The following is an 18,662-nucleotide window of genomic DNA, read 5'->3' as shown; positions in this document are numbered from 1 at the left end:
GCACTCCCGCAGTTCTGTCCCTCCGACAGTGCAGCGCTCCCTCAGTACTGCCCCTCCGTCCATGCAGCACTCGCTCAGTACTGCCCCTCCGACAGTGAAGCTCTCCCTCAGTACTGCCTGTCGAGCAGTGCAGCACTACCTCAGCGCTTCACTAGCCTAATGTGCTCAGGAATGAGAATTGAACCCTCAACCTTCTGACTCTGAGGCGTGTGTGCTACCAAGCTGTCACTGGTGGACACTTTTCAAACTCATGTTCTGAAAGATTGTACAGTAATTATATGTGCTGACAGATCAAGGGTGTTATTTAGTAACAACTTGATTTATGTTAACTGAGCTCTCATGGATAACTTCAGCTTGCATGATATCTGTGTTGCAATCTCAGTTACTTCAGCAACAGCCACATCATATCCGTTATCTCCAAATCCAGGACTAAGATAATTAATGAAATAAATGATCTCTCTATATTTGAGTATCGAAACAGTGCACGCCAAACTAAGTAGACCAGGTTTACTCTCTCAGTTGTCCTTGGGATGCGTGAGTATAGGTTTAATATCTGGTAACATTCACTATTCGATTCACTCCAAGGGTGAGCAAAGAGACGCTGATTGCACTCGCCACATAAAAGGCTACGTATCGCTCAATATACCGACTGTAGCGCTGAATACCGTGACTTTATCCCACTGCCATGACATCCAAGTTGATGATTATTGCAATAAGCGGAACACTTACCGGTCCCATCTCATTGGCAGGTCGGAAATTAAACTGACTGGACTAAGTTCTAACGAGACCACTTGTGCAAACTTCCATGGGTGATATTTCATTTGATTCTTTTGAATTGCACGCAGCTTTATTTTGGTCAGGACACGGGTAGACGGAGGTAGATTAATTCTGTACACAGTGAAGCACATTCTAAATGTAAATCTGATGTGCAACAGTTAAACTGCTGAGAAAAACGTTTTTTCAAATGGTGGCATGTCTAAAACAAAATCATCCAAACAGTTTAACCGCGCTGACCACAAGATGTGCTTTCTGGAATGATTGAGTACATGTCTGTTGGATCACCGGCCAGATAATTCCATCCACAACAGGATGTTAATAAGAACCGATATAAGGTTGGAAACAGCAGCTGGGGAAGTGGTGAGAGACCGTTACCCAGGAGGGAATTGATCATACTGTGATCTTGACCATCTTTCCGTGCGCCTTGTGTCTGGAGATGTAACCCTTGCATTGACCATCCCACCTAACATTGTGAATACTGACCGTTATTGCACTCAACAAACAGAATGTCGCCCTCAAACTGCGGTGATACCACCTCCTGATGTGATGCACAATGTACCCTTAGCTAATCGTGATCCCTGCTCATTATCCGTGAGCTTTCCAGCAGTTTGTTCAGCCTCATTTCAGTCGACTGGCAACATTGCGGTTCCAGGATGTGTTTTAAGGGATAAGGAACACAAAAGCTTCAGGAATCGGAGGAAAAATAATCATTTTTCGAGGGGCAGCGCCCTGGAGAGAGCAGAAGGACATTCAAGGACAGGAATGGTAAACAGTAACTTGGTAGAAGGCATTGCATAGGATTACATAAGATTGCATCGGATATAAGGCACAGTAAAAGGCCATTCGGTCCAATTAGTCAATGTCGGCGTTTATGCTCCACTCGAGCCTCCTTCCGCCTTTCCTCATCTAAATCTATCAGCATAACCCTCTTTTCCCTTCTCTCTCACATGATTGTCCAAGCTCTCCTGAAAGGCATATATACTATTCGCTTCTACCAGCGCCTGTGGTAGTGAGTTCCAAATCCCAGCACTCTCTGCATAAAGGATTATCTGCTTAATTCTCTTCTGGATTTGTCGGGGACTATCTTGTAATGATGGCCTCCAGTTATGATCTTACCCCAATTGGAAACATTCTCTGTGTCCGCTCTAATAACCCTTTTATAATTTTAAAGACCTCTATTAGGTCACCCCTCAGCCTTCTTTTTTCAAGAGGAAAAAATCCCCGCCTGAACATTTCTGTCATCTTTCAACAGCCCAACGTGGCTTTTATATTTAAGCAGATGTTATACACTGCTCCAATAACATATCAGTCACTCATATTCTTCGTTAAGTTAGTTTTAAATAGAAACCGACTGACGTGCATTTAAAAAATTACCCATGCATGAAATCTGATTGTGTATTGTTTCAATAAAGGTTCCCATAATCTGAACATCTTTCTGACAGTGCGTTTATACAGTCTGTGCTTATCACTGCTTGAAGCTACTCCATACCCCCTCCCGCCAGGATAAAGCCTCCATACCCCGACCAGTGTGGCACTCTGTTTTTACATAGCCTAATGTACTCTTGAGTACGGTCACCAATGAATCTGTTTCCGCTGTTTTCTATTCCATTTGAAGTTGCCTCTTTTGTGTTTTCTTCAACTTTAGAAGTGCGCAGCTCCCAAGGTTGCCATTCAGATCTGTCTCTCTATCTCCGTTTCTCTGTCGCTCCGTCTCTTTCTCTCGCTGTATCTCTCTCTCTCTGACTCTCTCTCTCTCTCTCTGCCTTTCTGTCTCTCTGTCACTTTCTGTCTCTGTCACTCTCTATCTCTGTATCTCTCTCGGTGTCTGAATCTGTCTCTCTCTCTCTCTCTCTCTCTCTCTCACACACACACACACACACACAGAGACATAAGCATTCTCTGTTTCTCTCATTGTCTGTTTCTCTTGATCTCTTTCTCTCACTTTCTCGTTTTCTCCGTTTCACTGTCTCTCTCCAAATTTCTCTCTCTGTCTCTGCTTCTCTCTATTTCACACACACTCAATCACTCACTCTCTCGCTCACTCACTCTGTCTCTGACTCCCTCTCTCTCTCCCTCTCTCTGCTGACTTTTTACTGCAGCAATCCGAAATTTCTATATAAGCCCTTTCCCCATAACCCTGTATCTAACTCTCCTTAAAAAAAATTGTTCGCTTGACCCACACAAAAGCCATATAAATTGCTTCTCGTTGCTGCTGATGCTGCTTCTGCATCCGGGTCACTCCTTTTAATTCACTGCATTCAATTGCTATGTATTTCATTAGTGAACAGCTCTGGGAGCTAATCATCCATTTCTCACACGTGATGAAGGTGGCAGTGGCAGAGTGGATACAACGACTCTGGTTCATCATAGAAGATCTGAAGGCTTATTGTTACACACTGGAGGGATGTTTGTTGTGATCTTCGCCATGGGTCAGTTATTGAGACCATATTTGTATTATGTATTAACGATAGGACTTAAAGGGTATGATTTCTAATGGACAGACACGTGGTTGCTGAAATGTGGTGACAAGAAATGACGCATGTTGAAAGGAAAAATGAGGAGAAACGATAAATAGTAATTGTTGCAAATTAAAGGGGTTGGAGGAACAGATTAACATCCACAAGGTTCACATACACAAATCTTTGCAGTTGGCAGCATAATTTGATAAGGCAGATAAAAAGCATACATGATCAGAGGATTTACAAATAGTAGCATAAATTAGTGTACACAAATATTGAAGTAATTCGAAACGATTACAAATCAACGTTTGGGGCTCAGCTGGTGCAATTTATCCAAGCTTGTAACCCACATTTTACCAACGATGTCATGGATTTGAGGAAATGCTTTTGGTGGAAAGGGAACAATACAGTGAATAAACCATAAATGAGAGTGATAGAGAGGTGTGTCATAACAGAGGGACATTGGAGTGTATCTACACAGATACTTAACGATAGTAGGATAGGTCGATAAGTAATTTAAAATGGCATATTGAATGCTTTACTTTATTATCTGAGGTGTCGAAGATAAGAGCAGGGAGTTTATGCTAGATCAGATTAAAACAACAGTTAGGCCACAGCTTGAGTGCTGCGTGCAGTTCATAGAAACATAGAAACATAGAAAATAGGGGCAGGAGTAGGCCATTCGGCCCTTCTAGCCTGCACCGCCATTCGATGAGTTCATGGCTGAACATGCACTTCAGAACCCCATTCCTGCTTTCTCACCATACCCCTTGATTCCCCTAGTAGTAAGGACTTCATCTAACTCCTTTTTGAATATATTTAGTGAATTGGCCTCAACAACTTTCTGTGGTAGAGAATTTCGCAGATTCACCACTCTCTGGGTGAAGAAATTCGTCCTCATCTCGGTCCTAAATGGCTTCCCCCTTATCCATAGACTGTGTCCCCTGGTTCTGGACTTGCCCAACATTGGGAACATTCTTCCTGCATCTGACCTGTCTAACCCCGTCAGAATTTTCAACGTTTCTATGAGGTCCCCTCTCATTCTTCTGAACTCCAGTGAATACAAGCCCAGTTGATCCAGTCTTTCTTGATAGGTCAGTCCCGCCATCCCGGGAATCAATCTGGTGAACCTTCGCTGCACGCCCTCAATAGCAAGAATGTCCTTTCTCAGGTTAGGAGGCCAAAACTGTACACAGTCCTCCAGGTGTGGCTTCACCAAGGCCCAGTACAACTGCAGCAACACCTCCCTGCTCCTGTACTCAAATCCCCTCGCTATGAAGGCCAACATGGCAATTTCTTTCTTAACCGCCTGCTGTACCTGCATGCCAACCTTCAATGACTGATGTACCATGACACCCAGGTCTCTTTGCCCCTCCCCTTTTCCTAATCTGTCTCCATTCAGATAATAGTGTGTCTCTCTGTTTTTACCACCAAAGTGGATAACCTCACATTTATCCACATTATACTTCATCTGCCATGCATTTGCCCACTCACCTAACCTATCCATGTCGCTCTGCAGTCTCATAGCATCCTCCTCGCAGCTGACACCCAACTTAGTGTCATCCGCAAATTTGGAGATACTACATTTAATCCCCTCGTCTAAATCATTAATGTACAGTGTAAACAGCTGGGGCCCCAGCACAGAACCTTGCGGTGCACCACTATTGACTGCCTGCCATTCTGAAAAGTCCCCATTCACTCCTACTCTTTGCTTCCTGTCTGCCAACCCGTTCTCAATCCATGTCAGCACACTACCCCCAATCCCATGTGCTTTAACTTTGCACATTAATCTCTTGTGTGGGACCTTGTCGAAAGCCTTCTGAAAGACCAAATATACCACAGCAATTGGTTCTCCCTTGTCCACTTTACTGGAAACATCCTCAAAAAAGATTTGTCAAGCATAATTTCCCTTTCACAAATCCATGCTGACTTGGACCTATCATATCACCTCTTTCCAAATGCACTGCTATGACATCCTTAATAATTGATTCCATCATTTTACCCACTACCGATGTCAGGCTGATCGGTCTATAATTCCCTGTTTTCTCTCTCCCTCCTTTTTTTAAAGTGGGGTTACATTGGCTACCCTCCAGTCCATAGGAACTGATCCAGAGTCAATGGAATGTTGGAAAATGACTGTCAATGCATCCGCTATTTCCAAGGCCACCTCCTCATGTACTCTGGGATGCAGTCCAGCAGGCCCTGGGGATTTATCGGCCTTCAATCCCATCAATTTCCCCAACACAATTTCCCGTCTAATAAGGATTGCCCCCATTTCCTCCTCCTTACTGCACCCTCCGACCCCTTTTATATCTGGAAGGTTGTTTGTGTCCTCCTCAGTGAATACCGAACCAAAGTACTTGTTCAATTGGTCCGCCATTTCTTTGTTCCCCGTTATGACTTCCCCTGATTCTGACTGCAGGGGACCTACGTTTGTCTTTACTAACCTTTTTCTATTTACATATATATTGACACTTTTGCAATCCGTCTTAATGTTCCCTGCAAGCTTCTTCTTGTACTCCATTTTCCCTGCCCTAATCAAATCCTTTTTGGTCCTCTGCTGAGTACTAAATTTCTCCCAGTCCCAGTGTTCGCTGCTATTTCTGGCCAATTTGTATGCCACTTCCTTGGCTATAATATTATCCCTGATTTCCCTTGATAGCCACGGTTGAGCCACCTTCCCTTTTTTATTTTTACGCCAGACAGGAATGTACAATTGTTGTAGTTCATCCATGCGGTCTCTAAATGTCTGCCATTGCCCATCCACAGTCAACCCCTTAAGTATCATTCGCCAATCTATCCTAGCCAATTCACGCCTCATACCTTCAAAGTTACCCTTCTTTAAGTTCTGGAACATGGTATCTGAATTAACTGTTTCATTCTCCATCCTAACGTAGAATTCCACCATATTATGGTCACTCTTCCCCAAGGGGCCTCGCACAACGAGATTGCTATTTAATCCTCTCTCAATACACAACACCCGGTCTACGATGGCCTCCCCCCTAGTTGGTTCCTCGACATATTGGTCTAAAAAGCCAGCCCTTATGCACTTCAGGAAATCCTCCTCCACCGTATTGCTTCCAGTTTGGTTAACCCAATCTATGTGCATATTAAAGTCACCCATTATAACTGCTGCACCTTTATTGCACGCACCCCTAATTTCATGTTTGATGCCCTCCCCAACATCACTACTACTGTTTGGAGGTCTGTACACAACTCCCACTAACGTTTTTTGCCCTTTGGTATTCTGCAGCTCTACCGAAATAGATTCCACATCATCCAAGCTAAAGTCCTTCCGAACTATTGCCTTAATTTGCTCCTTAACCAGCAATGCTGCCCCACCTCCTTTTCCTTTTATTCTATCTTTGCTGAATGTTGAATACCCCTGGATGTTGAGTTCCCAATCCTGATCATCCTGGAGCCACGTCTCCGTAATCCCAATCACATCATATTTGTTAACATCTATTTGCACAGTTAATTCATCCACCTTATTGCGGATACTCCTTGCATTAAGACACAAAGGCTTCAGGCTTGTTTTTTTAACACCCTTTGTCCTTTTAGAATTTTGCTGTACAGTATCCCTTTTTGTTCTTTGCCTTGGGTTTCTCTGCCCTCCACTTTTCCTCATCTCTTTTCTGTCTTTTGCTTTTGACACCTTTTTGTTTCCCTCTGTCTCCCTGCATTGGTTCCCATTCCCCTGCCATATTAGTTTAAATCCTCCCCAACAGCACTCGCAAACACTCCCCCTAGGACATTGGTTCCGGTCTTGCCCAGGTGCAGACCGTCCGGTTTGTACTGGTCCCACCTCCCCCAGAACCGGTTCCAATGCCCCAGGAATTTGAATCCCTCCCTGCTGCACCACTGCTCAAGCCACGTATTCATCTGTGCTATCCTGCGACTCCTACTCTGACTATCATGTGGCACTGGTAGCAATCCCGAGATTACTAATTTTGAGGTCCTACTTTTTAATTTAGCTCCTAGCTCCTTAAATTCGTTTCGTAGGACCTCATCCCTTTTTTTACTTCTGTCGTTGGTAGCAATGTGCACCACGACAACTGGCTGATCTCCCTCCCTTTTAAAAGTGTCCTGCACCCGCTCCGAGACATCCTTGACCCATGCACCACGGAGGCAACATACCATCCTGGAGTCTCGGTTGCGGCCGCAGAAACGCCGATCTATTCCCCTCACCATTGAATCCCTAATCACTCTTGTCTTCCCACTATTTTTCCTGCCCTCCTGTGCAGCAGAGCCAGCCATGGTGCCATGAACTTGGATGCTACTGCCCTCCCCTGATGAGTCATCCCCCTCAACAGTACCCAAAGCAGTGTATCTGTTTTGCAGGGGGATGACCACAGGGGACTGCTGCACTACCTTCCTTGCACTACTCTTCCTGTTGGTCTTCCATTCCCTATCTGGCTGTGGACCCTTTCCCTGCGGTACGACCAACTCGCTACACGTGATACACACGTCATTCTCAGCATCGTCGATGGTCCAGAGTGAATCCACCTTCAGCTCCAACTCCGCAACGCGGAACCGTCAGGAGCCGGAGGTGGATACACTTCCTGCGCACATAGTCGACAGAGACACTGGAGTCAACCCTGAGTTCCCACATGGCACAGGAGGAGCATAACACCCGACCGAGTCGTCGTGCCATGACTTAACCCTTAGATACACTTAAATCTGGTCAGCTTATTACAGGAAATGTGAGTTAGCATTCGAGAGGGTACAGATGAGTTTTACCGACGTTGCCTGGTCTGGAGAATATTATCTATGAATAAATATTGGATAGGCTGGATTTGTTTTCTTTGGAACAGAGGAGGCTGAGTGGAGATTTAATTGAGATGTATACAATTATGAATGGCATAGACAGAGTGGCTAGAATTAACCTATTTCCCTTAGCAGCCGGGTCAATAAGCAGCGGGCATAGATTTAAAGTAACTGGTAGGAGGTTTAGAGGCAAGATATGGGGGGAAAATCACCCAGAGGGTTGCGGGGGTCTGGAATTCAATTACTGAAAGGGTGGTACATTTAAAAAGTACTTGGATGTGCACTTAAAGAGCTGTGACCTACAGGGCTACGGACCTAATGCTGAGAGCTAGGATTAGGCTGGTTAACTCTTCTTTGTCTGACACCGACACAAATGGCCTTCTTCTGTGTCACAATTTTCTCTGATTTTATGATTCTATAAGGGCTTAGACTGGATACAGAGGAAATTTAACGGAATGGAAGCAGCGGTGAGGGACTTCAGTTATGTGGACGTGCTAGAAAGATTCCCTTGGAGAAGAGAAGGGCAAGGGGTATAAATGCAGATGTTTTTCATTATAAACTGGTCTGATAGAGTTAATAAGGAGAAACTGTTTCCACTGGCAAAAGGTCAATAACCAAATGCTCCACATTTAGTGCAATTGGCAAAAGCACCAGAGGGAGCGCTACACTGTCAGAGGTTCCATCTTTTGTATGAGATGTTTAACCGAGGCACTGTCTTCCCCCTCAGATGGATATAAATTATCCCACACAATTATTGGAAGAAGAGCAGGGGATTTAAACCGCTGGCCAGTTCATTATTCCGCCCTCAGCCGAACCAAAAAAAAGCATTTTGAAAATCCATCCGTTTGGTGAGGGATTACCAATGACTATCAGAAAAAACACATTGGGGAATTATTGATCAACATCCATATCTTGTGTAAAAGTCTGAGATTAAAGCTTGAAGTGACATTATTTACTGAATGATCCTGGTGCCTGCAGTTACAGAAGCAGTATAAATAGTCAAAGTCTTCACTGGGCTGACTCACCAGATACCTGCAGTGAGAGCTGGCATAAGTCACTCGTTGCTATTTTGTGCGAATTTCTGTGATAATTGACAGCTCTGCTGGAAGCTGCTGCCTCGCATTGTCACAGAAACACCTCTAGTTCCTTTTTAATGCAAATCGCTCAGTGCAAGGCAGTGCAGGTAGAGAAGTGAAACTTCTGTACCCACATCGCCGAAACTAACAGCTGAGATTATTGTTCCGTCTTTTTTGCCCAGCTGTCTTCATTGCAGATTGATCAGCATCCTAGCAGCTGTAGTGTGTAATATAATCCCCTCGAATCAATTTGTGGAAGAAACTCAAGAAGTTGATCAGGGAAAATGCCGTTGAATCTATTCTCGACATCAATCGTTATATTTTTAACAACGTATTCATTCTCGGGTTAATTTTATAGTTAACCTTTATATATGTACATTTTTATGAGTCTCGCTCTTTCTTTCTCTTTCTTTCTCTCTATATATACAGAGGGAGACAGTGAAAGAGACAGACATGTAGAGAGAGAGACAGAGAGACAGAGAGAGACAGAGAGAGATAGAGTGCGAGGTAGAGGTACAGAGAGCGAGGCTGAGAGCGACAGAGAGAGAGACACATACAGAGAGACATAAAGATAGAGACAGTGAGAGACAGAGAGAGGCAGAGGCAGAGAGAGAGTGACACAACAATCTGCATCATGTCTCTGAGGAGACTGTAAAATGTTACTAATTATGAACGGTTTTGATTGAGTAAATAAGTGAACAAATCAAAGACAGAACCAACAGAACCCGGTAAATAGCTGTAAACTTCACCGGATCTGTACATTTTTTAAGACCGTTTTTAAAGAAATAGTACTGGCTGCAGGTCGGTAACCAGAGGTCACAGATTTAGGCTAATTGCAAAAGCATCAGACGGGTGATGAGGATATATTTTTAAATTGTCTTGTTATTATTATCAGGAATTCATTGCTTTAAAGGGCAATAAAACCAGTTTTCACAGTGACTTTAAGGTAATTGTATCTACACTTGAAAATAAAACATTTGCAGACTATGGGGAAAGAACAACGGAGTTGGATCAATTGAATTGCTCTTTCAAAGAGTCGCTACATGAACACTGGCTCAAATGAATTCATACGATTCTGTGCAGAATCATTTTATAATGTATCTATATGTATATGTACAACCTCTGCTGATTTTTTCAAGTATATGATTTCATTAAATGCAAAAGATTTCCGCTGATCAAAAAAACAATTATTTGAAACAGTACTATTTCTTTAAAAACGGTCTTAAAAAATGTACAGATCCAGTGAAGTTTACAGCTATTTACCGGGTGCGCCCGTTTATTCTGTTAGTTATGTCTTTGATTTGTTCCCGTGTCAAACATCGAACAGAAATGAAGAAATGAAGTATTGCAACACTTGGAACATGAGTGGGCCAATCAGCCCCATAAGACAGCTTCGACATCCAATCCATTGGATGATCTCAAGCTCAGTTCCCTTTACCCGCCGTTGTTGCACATCTTTTAACACACTTAAGCAACAAAAATATTATATAATAGATCTGATATCTCCAATTAACTTAGCATCCATAGCGTTTTGTTTGGGATAGGTCGAAGTTCCTAAAACCCTTTGTGTGAGAAACATCCTCTGAACTGCTGCTGGGTTCTTCTCCCAATTAATTTTAATCCGTGTCCTTTGGTTACCGACCCTCCGATCGGTGGAAACAATTTCGCTTAATTAATCTATCAAAACCACTCATATTTTTAACGCCTCTAGCAAATTTCGCCTCAATTTTTGTTGCTCCAAGGAGAACAATTAGTTTCTCCAGTCCCTCCAGGCAACTTAAATCACTCATGCCTGGTACCATTCCAGTCAATCTCCCCTAAAACTTCTGTGCTCTAAGAGAGCAATCCCAGCTTCTCCAGTCTCTGCACACGTCTGAAGTCCATCATTCCAGGTACTATTCTGGTCAATCTCCCTCTAACCTTCTGTGTTCTAAGAGAACAATCCCAGCTCCTCCAGTCTCTGCACACGACTGAAGTCCATCATCCCATGCACCATTCTGGTCAATCTCCCCTTAACCTTCTCTGCTCCAAGGAGAATAATCCCAGCTTCTCCAGTCTATCCATGACACTGAAGTCCCTCATCCCTGGCACCATTCTCTGAGGCCTTGGCTCACTTTCTCAAGTGCGGTGCCCGAATTGGACACAATACCCCGGCTGAGGCGTAACCAGTCATTTATAAACGTTCACCATTAATAAAACTTATTTGTTTTTGTTCTAAAGCTTGAACATAATGTTCTTTATTTCCCTGTTAATCGTACATGCTCAACCTTTGCTTTGTGTTTTTACATAATTGAGAATGTGTCTCTTTCTTCTCCCAAATATCCCCCATTGTTCGATCACCATCTTATCTGGCAATCTCTCTTCTCACATTCCTCCATCACTTTAATTTAAATCACGTTGGCATTTCCCCAATAAAGTTACGTTGTTGTTCACACTTTGCTCTCCTTTTCATTCAATGTTGTACATAATAATGATATATTGGCTTTTATATTCTCATATTCATAGACACATAGAAGCATAGAAAATAGATGCAGGAGTAGGTCATTCGGCCCTTCGAACCTGCACCGCCATTCAATGAGTTCATGGCTGAACATGCAACTTCAGTACCCCATTCATGCTTTCTCGCCATACCCCTTGATCCCCCTTGGGATACGGCCCACATCTAACTCCTTTTTGAATATATTTAGTGAATTGGCCTCAACGACTTTCTTTGGCAGAGAATTCCACAGGATCATCACGCTCTGGCTGAAGACTTTTCTCCTTATCTCAGTCCTAAATGGCTTACCCCTTATTTTTAGACTGTGACACCTGGTTCTGGACTTCCCCAAAATTGGGAACATTCTTCCTGCTTCTCAGCTGTCTGAACCCATCAGAATTTTAAACGTTTCTATGAGGTCCCCTCTCATTCTTCTGAACTCCAATGAATACAAGACCAGTTGATCCAGTCTTTCTTGATAGGTCAGTCCCGCCATCCCGGGAATCATTCTGGTGAACCTTCGCTGCACTCCCTCAATAGCAAGAATGTCCTTCCTCACGTTAGTAGACCAAAACTGTGCACAATACTCCAGGTGTGGCCTCACCAAGGCCCTGAAAACCTGTAGCAACACCTCCCTGCCCCTGTACTCAAATCCCTTCGCTATGAAGGCCAACATGCCATTTGCTTTCTTAACGGACTGCTGTACCTGCATGCCAACCTTCAATGACTGATGTAGCATGATACCCAGGTCTCGTTGCAACTCCCCTTTTCCTAATCTGTCACCATTCAGATAATAGTCTGTCTCTCTGTTTTTATCACCAAATTGGATATCCTCACATTTATCCACATTATATTCATCTGCCATGCATTTGCCCACTTACCTAACAGATCCAAGTCCCTCTGCAGCCTCATAGCATCCTCCTCGCAGCTCACAATGCCACCCAACTTTGTGTCATCCGCAAATTTGGAGATACTACATTTAAACTCCTCGTCTAAATCATTAATGTACAGTGTAAACAGCTGGGGCCCCAGCACAGAACCTTGTGGTACCACACTAGTCACTGCCTGCCATTCTGAAAAGTACCCATTTCCTCCTACTCTTTGCTTCCTGTCTGACAACCAGTTCTCAATCAATGTCAGCACACTACCCCCAATCCCATGTGCTTTAAATTTGCACATTAATCTCTTATGTGGGACCTTGTCGAAAGCCTTCTGAAACTCCAAATATACCAAATCAACTGCTTCTCCCTTGTCCACTCGACTTGAAATATCCTCACAAAATTCCAGAAGATTTGTCAAGCATGATTTCCCTTTCACAAATCCATGCTGACTTGGACCTATCATGTCACCTCTTTCCAAATGCGCTGCTATGACATCCTTAATAATTGATTCCATCATTCTACCGAATACTGAAGTCAGGCTCACCGGTCTATAATTCCCTGTTTTGTCTCTCCTTGCTTTTTCAAAAAGTGGTGTTACATTGGCTAACTTCCACTCGATAGGAACTGATCCAGATTCAATGGAATGTTGGAAAATGACTGTCAATGCATCTGCTAAATCCAAGGCCACCTCCTTAACTACTCTGGGATGCAGTCCATCAGGCCCTGGGGCTTTATCGGGCTTCAATCCCATCAATTTCCCCAACACAATTTCCCGACTAATAAGGATTTCCCTCAGTTCCTCCTCCTTAAAAGACCTTCTGACCCCATTTATAACCGGAAGGTTGTTTGTGTCCTCCTCAGTGAATACCGAACCAAAGGACTTGTTCAATTGGGCTGCCATTTCTTTGTTCCCCGTTATGACTTCCCCTGATTCTGACTGCAGTGGACCTACGTTTATCTTCACTAACCTTTTTCTCTTTACATATCTATAGAAACTTTTGCAATCCGTCTTAATGTTTCCTGCAAGCTTCTTCTCGTACTCCATTTCCCCTGCCATAATCCAACCCTTTGTCCTCCTCTGCTCAGTTCCAAATTTCTCCCAGTCCCCGGGTTCGCTGCTATTTCTGGCCAATTTGTATGCCGTTTCCTTGCCTTTAATATTATCCTTAATAGCCACGGTTTGAGCAACCTTCTCTTTTTCATTATTACGCCAGACAGGAATGTACAATTGTTGTAGTTCATCCATGCGTTCTCTAAATGTCTGCCATTGCCCATCCACAGCCAACCCCTTAAGTGTCATCGCCAATCTATCCTAGCAATTCATGCCTCATACCTTCAAAGTTACCCTTCTTTAAGTTCTGGTCTCTGAATTAACTGTTTCATTCTCCATGCTAATGCAGAATTTCACCATATTATGGTACTCTTCCCCAAGGTACCTCGAACAACGGGATTGCTAATAACTCCTCTCTCATTACACAACACCCAGTCTAAGATGGCCTTCCCCCTAGTTGGTTCCTCGACATATTGGTCTGGAAAATCATCCCTGTGCACTCCAGGAAATCCTCCGCCATCGTATTGAGTCCAGTTTGGTTAGCCCAATCTATGTGCATTTTAAAGTCACCCATTATAACTGCTGCACATTTATTGCATGCACCCCTAATTTCGTGTTTGATGCCCTCCCCAACATCACTACTACTGTTTGGAGGTCTGTCTACAACTCCCACTAACGTTTTTTGCCCTTTGTTGTTCTGCAGCTCTACCCATATAGATTCCACTTCATCCAAGCTAATGTCCTTTCTAACTTTGCATTAATCTCCTCTTTAACCAACAATGCTACCCCACCTACCTTTCCTTTTATTGTATCCTTCCTGGATGTTGAATTCCCAGCCCTGAGCATCCTGGAGACACGTCTCTGTAATCCCAATCACATCATATGTGTTAACATTTATTTGCACAGTTAATTCATCCACTTTATTGCGGATACTCCTTACATAAAGGCACAAAGCCTTCAGGCTTGTTTTTTTAAAACTCTTTGTCCTTTTAGAATTTTGCTGTACAGTGGCCCTTTTTGTTCTTTGCCTTGTGTTTCTCTGCCCTCCACTTTTCCTCATCTCCTTTCTGTCTTTTGTTTTTGTCAACTTTTTTTTACCTCTGTCTCCCTGCATTGGTTCCCATCCCCCTGCCATATTAGTTTAACTCCTCCCCAACAGCACCAGCAAACACTCGCCTCGGACATTGTTTCCGGTGCTGCCCATGTGCAGACCGTCTGGTTTATACTGGTCCCACCTCCCCCAGAACAGGTTCCAATATCCCAGGAATTTGAAACCCTCCCTGCTGCACCACTACTCAAGCGACGTATTCCAATTTCAGTGATGTAGAATTGTGCTCTGGGATGTCCTTTGCATTTCGTAATATATTAACATAGTCATAGTTGGATGCAGGAGAATAGCTTCGGTCTATCCTTGCTGTCAGCTTTGGCTAAGTGTTATCACTCTTGCATCTTAACCAGAAGTTCGTGGGTTGAATTAGTACAGAAGAACATAAGAAATAAGAGCAAGGGAAGGCCATAAGGCCCCTCCAGCCTGCTTCACTATTCAACAAGATCATGGCTGATATGATCTTGGCCTCAATTCCACTTCCCTGCCTGTTCCCCATAACCCTTGACACTCTTGTCAATCAACAATCTGTCTGTCTCAGCTTTTACAATATTCAATGACCCAGCTTCCTCAGCTCTCTAGGATAGAGAATGCCAAATATTCATGACCTTCTGGAGAAGAAGGTCCTCCTCGTCTTCGTCTTAAATGGGTGATCCCTTATTCTGAGATTATGCCCCTTTTTCCAGATTCCCCCACGAGAGGAAACATCCTCTCTGCATCCAACCTGTCAATCACCCTCAGAATCATTTATATTCTAAAAAGTTCAAATCTCATTCTTCTTAACTGCAGGGCCAATGAGTGAATTCCCACGCGAGACAATTGATCGCAAAATGTATTCGTAAATTCAGTGCAGTTCCTGAGAGAGCACACTATTCGAGGTGCTGCCTTTAACTTGAGACGGTAAACTCAGGCCCCATCTCTCCTGTCAGGTGGATGTAATTATCTGACAGAGCTAGTCAGAGAAGACCAAGGCATTTCCATTGGTGTCCTTATCACTACTTAGTCCACAACCAAGGCAGGAGCTTCCTGACATTCGCCATCGGCTCCTACACTTTGGCGAGACTTCCAACGTCCATGGAACCAGAACATATCGACATTAATCTGGTCTTTGTAACAAGACGATTTGAGTATAAGAGTAATGGCATCTTAGTACAATTATATAGGGGCCTTCTGAGAACTCATATGGAGTATTGTGTACAATTTTGGTCTGCTTACCAGCCACAGAGGGAATTCAACAAAGGTTCACCAGACTGATTCCTGACAGAGGATTAGCCTATGAGGAGAGATTGAGCAGAATTGGCCTACATTTTCTAGACATTAGGAGAATGAGAGGTAATGTCATTGAAACATGCCAAATTCTCACAGGGCTTGACATGGTAGCTGCAGGGCTGGGGATTCTAGAACCAGATGTCACAGTCTCAGAAAAAGGGATCGTCCATTTAGGACTGAGGTGAGGCGAGATTTCCTCACTCAAAGGTTGGGGAATCTTTTAAAATTCTCTAACCCAGAGCGCGATGTGTGTTCAGTCTTTCAGTATATTCAAGACAGGGGTGGAAAGATTTTTGGATATTAAGGGAAACAAGTGATATGGGGACAGTGCAGGACAGTGGGGTTAAGGTGGAAGATCAACCATGAGCTTATTGAATGCAAGAGCAGTTTCGAAGGGCCGAATGGCCTACTCCTGCTACCAACTTTAATGTTGTTATGTGGTTAATCAATGTCCTTCCTTGGGAAAAGAAGTGCAACTTCAGGGTTTAAGCACTAAATACGAAGCTTGTTGATAACCATCCGCTGGTAAGGAGTTTCCAATTTGAGTTTAAATGATTATAAGTTTGGAGGATAAATGATCGATATACTTATTTATGGGTACAGGCCTTAGAGTAAAGCGTGAAAAGAGATCATGAACTGAGCAATCCTAGTTACTGAAACTACATAACTGGTCAAAGTATTCTATGGGCTGACGCATTTGCTGCCTGCAGTAAGGTTGTTTCAGTCATTGCTAAAGGTAACCTGTTTCCTGTGACAATTGATAGCTCTGCTGAAAGCTGTTGCTTGTAATTCTTCAGCAACACCAGCATCGAGTGACTACTGCACACACGGAGCCCATTCAGCCCATTGTGTCCATGCCGGCTCTCTGCAGGTCATATATAAATGTTTCTCTCCATCTCTTCCTCTCTCACTTTTCCCACTATTTGTAAATACACATATATATGCATCTCTTTATATATATATATATATAGACATAGAAAGAGAGAGAGAGAGAGAGAGAGATAAATGGCGGAGGGAGGGGGGGGCGGGCGGGGGGGAGAGAGTGGTAGAGAGAGAGAGAGTGATCTACCAAAAACGCATGATGTCTCTGAGAAGGACCCAAAGAGCTTCCGATTAATTGCATTGTTTGCGGCATTTCTTGGAATAATACAGTTCCCTCTGAAATACTTCACTGTCTCTACATCGGCTACATTAAATGAAGCAAAACAAATCTGCCCTATGTATAATGTAGGAAGAAATTGTACTGAAATTTAAACCGGATAGTGATGTTTTGCAATGCAATTTAATTAAATGTAATGTATATATATGCAAATAGATTAAAATAATGTCAACATACTATTAACTTGATCCAGAAGAGAACACAACCCTTCTTGTCTCTGTATTCCGATTATAGGGTCTCTTTCATAAATTAGGACATTCTTTCCCTTATGAAGATGTTCACTTTGAAAGTATTTCAGGGAAATAACCGTGATTCACAAAACTGCACTAGCATTGTATCTGATTGCTTTAATATACTGCTTACTATATGCTAAAGACATATATATATATATATGTAGAGAGAGAGAGAGAGAGAGGGAGAGAGAGAGAGAGAGAGAGAGAGGAATGGGCAGATAAAGAGAGAGATAGAGAGTGGGATAGAGAGATAGATATATAGAGAGATAGATACATATAGAGATACATAGATAGAGATGTAGAGAGATAAAGATATAGAGGGATGGAGATACAGATATAGAGATATACAGATATAGAGATATACAGATAGACAGATAGATAGATAGATAGATAGATAGATAGATAGATAGATAGATAGATAGATAGATAGATAGATAGATAGATAGATAGATAGATAGATAGATAGATAGATAGATAGATAGATAGATAGATAGATAGATAGACGGATGGACAGCTATTCACACTGTATATAGGAAAATAGGAACAGGAGGAGGCCATTCAGCCCCTCGCGTCTGTTCCGCCATTTTATGAGATCATCGCTGCTCCACGACCTAAAACCATGTACCCGCCTTTGCTTCATATCTCTAAATAGAAAACTACCAATCACCAATTTTAAATTAACAATTGGTTTAAGATCAATTGCCATTTGCAGAAGAGTGTTCCAAATTAAACAACGATTTTTGTTTATTAGTTTGTTCATAATTTCACTGTTGAAAGGTTTGGATCTAATTTTTAGAATATGCCTACTCCGAGAAAATCCGAGCAGCAAATAGTTTCCCTCTGTCTACCTATATGTTCACCTTCGTATCTTTAAAACTTCGATCAGGTCATCTCTCAACCTTCTAAATTCCAGGCAATGCAACCTTAATTTGTGTAAACTCTCCTCGTAACTTTATATATAAAGAAAAAATAAATATTTACATTTATATTGCGCCTTATATGACCAGAGGACGTTTCAAAGCATTTACAGCCAAAGAAGTACTGTTCGAGTGTCGTCACTGTTATAACGTGGGAAACACGACAACCAATCTGCACACAGTGAGTTCCCACAAACAGCAATATGAAAACCAGATAATCAGTTTTTTGTTTTTTTGACTGAGGAATAAGTATTGGCTCAGGAAACCGGGGTAACTCCCCTACTCTTCTTCGAAATAGTGGCCATTGGATCTTCCATCTCCATATGACACAACAGAAAGTATCTCCATTTAACATATCATCTGAAAGATGGCACCTCAGACAGAGCTGCACTCCCTCAGTACTGCCCCTTCGTCAATGCAGCACTCCCGCAGTTCTGCCCCTCCAACAGTGCAGCGCTCCATCAGTACTGCCCCTCCATCAGTCCAGCACTC

The 18,662-nt window shown here is 42.9% G+C and overlaps 1 protein-coding gene across 1 annotated transcript in view; it reads left to right on the top strand.

Annotated features, from left to right (window-relative positions):
- Positions 1-3,105: 3,105 nt before the first annotated feature.
- Positions 3,106-18,662, top strand: part of LOC139251201 (leukocyte-associated immunoglobulin-like receptor 1) — a 57,260-nt gene continuing 41,703 nt past the window's right edge. Inside the window, exon 1 of the mRNA XM_070873170.1 lies at positions 3,106-3,206. Within this exon, the coding sequence (XP_070729271.1) occupies positions 3,182-3,206 (25 nt within the window). The 5' untranslated portion in view covers positions 3,106-3,181. The remainder of the gene's footprint in view (positions 3,207-18,662) is intronic.

The sequence above is a fragment of the Pristiophorus japonicus genome, unplaced genomic scaffold (assembly GCF_044704955.1).
Source record: "Pristiophorus japonicus isolate sPriJap1 unplaced genomic scaffold, sPriJap1.hap1 HAP1_SCAFFOLD_421, whole genome shotgun sequence".
NCBI lineage: Eukaryota > Metazoa > Chordata > Chondrichthyes > Pristiophoridae > Pristiophorus > Pristiophorus japonicus.
The sequence above is the reverse complement of the archived record's forward strand: the minus strand, read 5'-3'. Positions and strand labels throughout refer to the sequence as shown.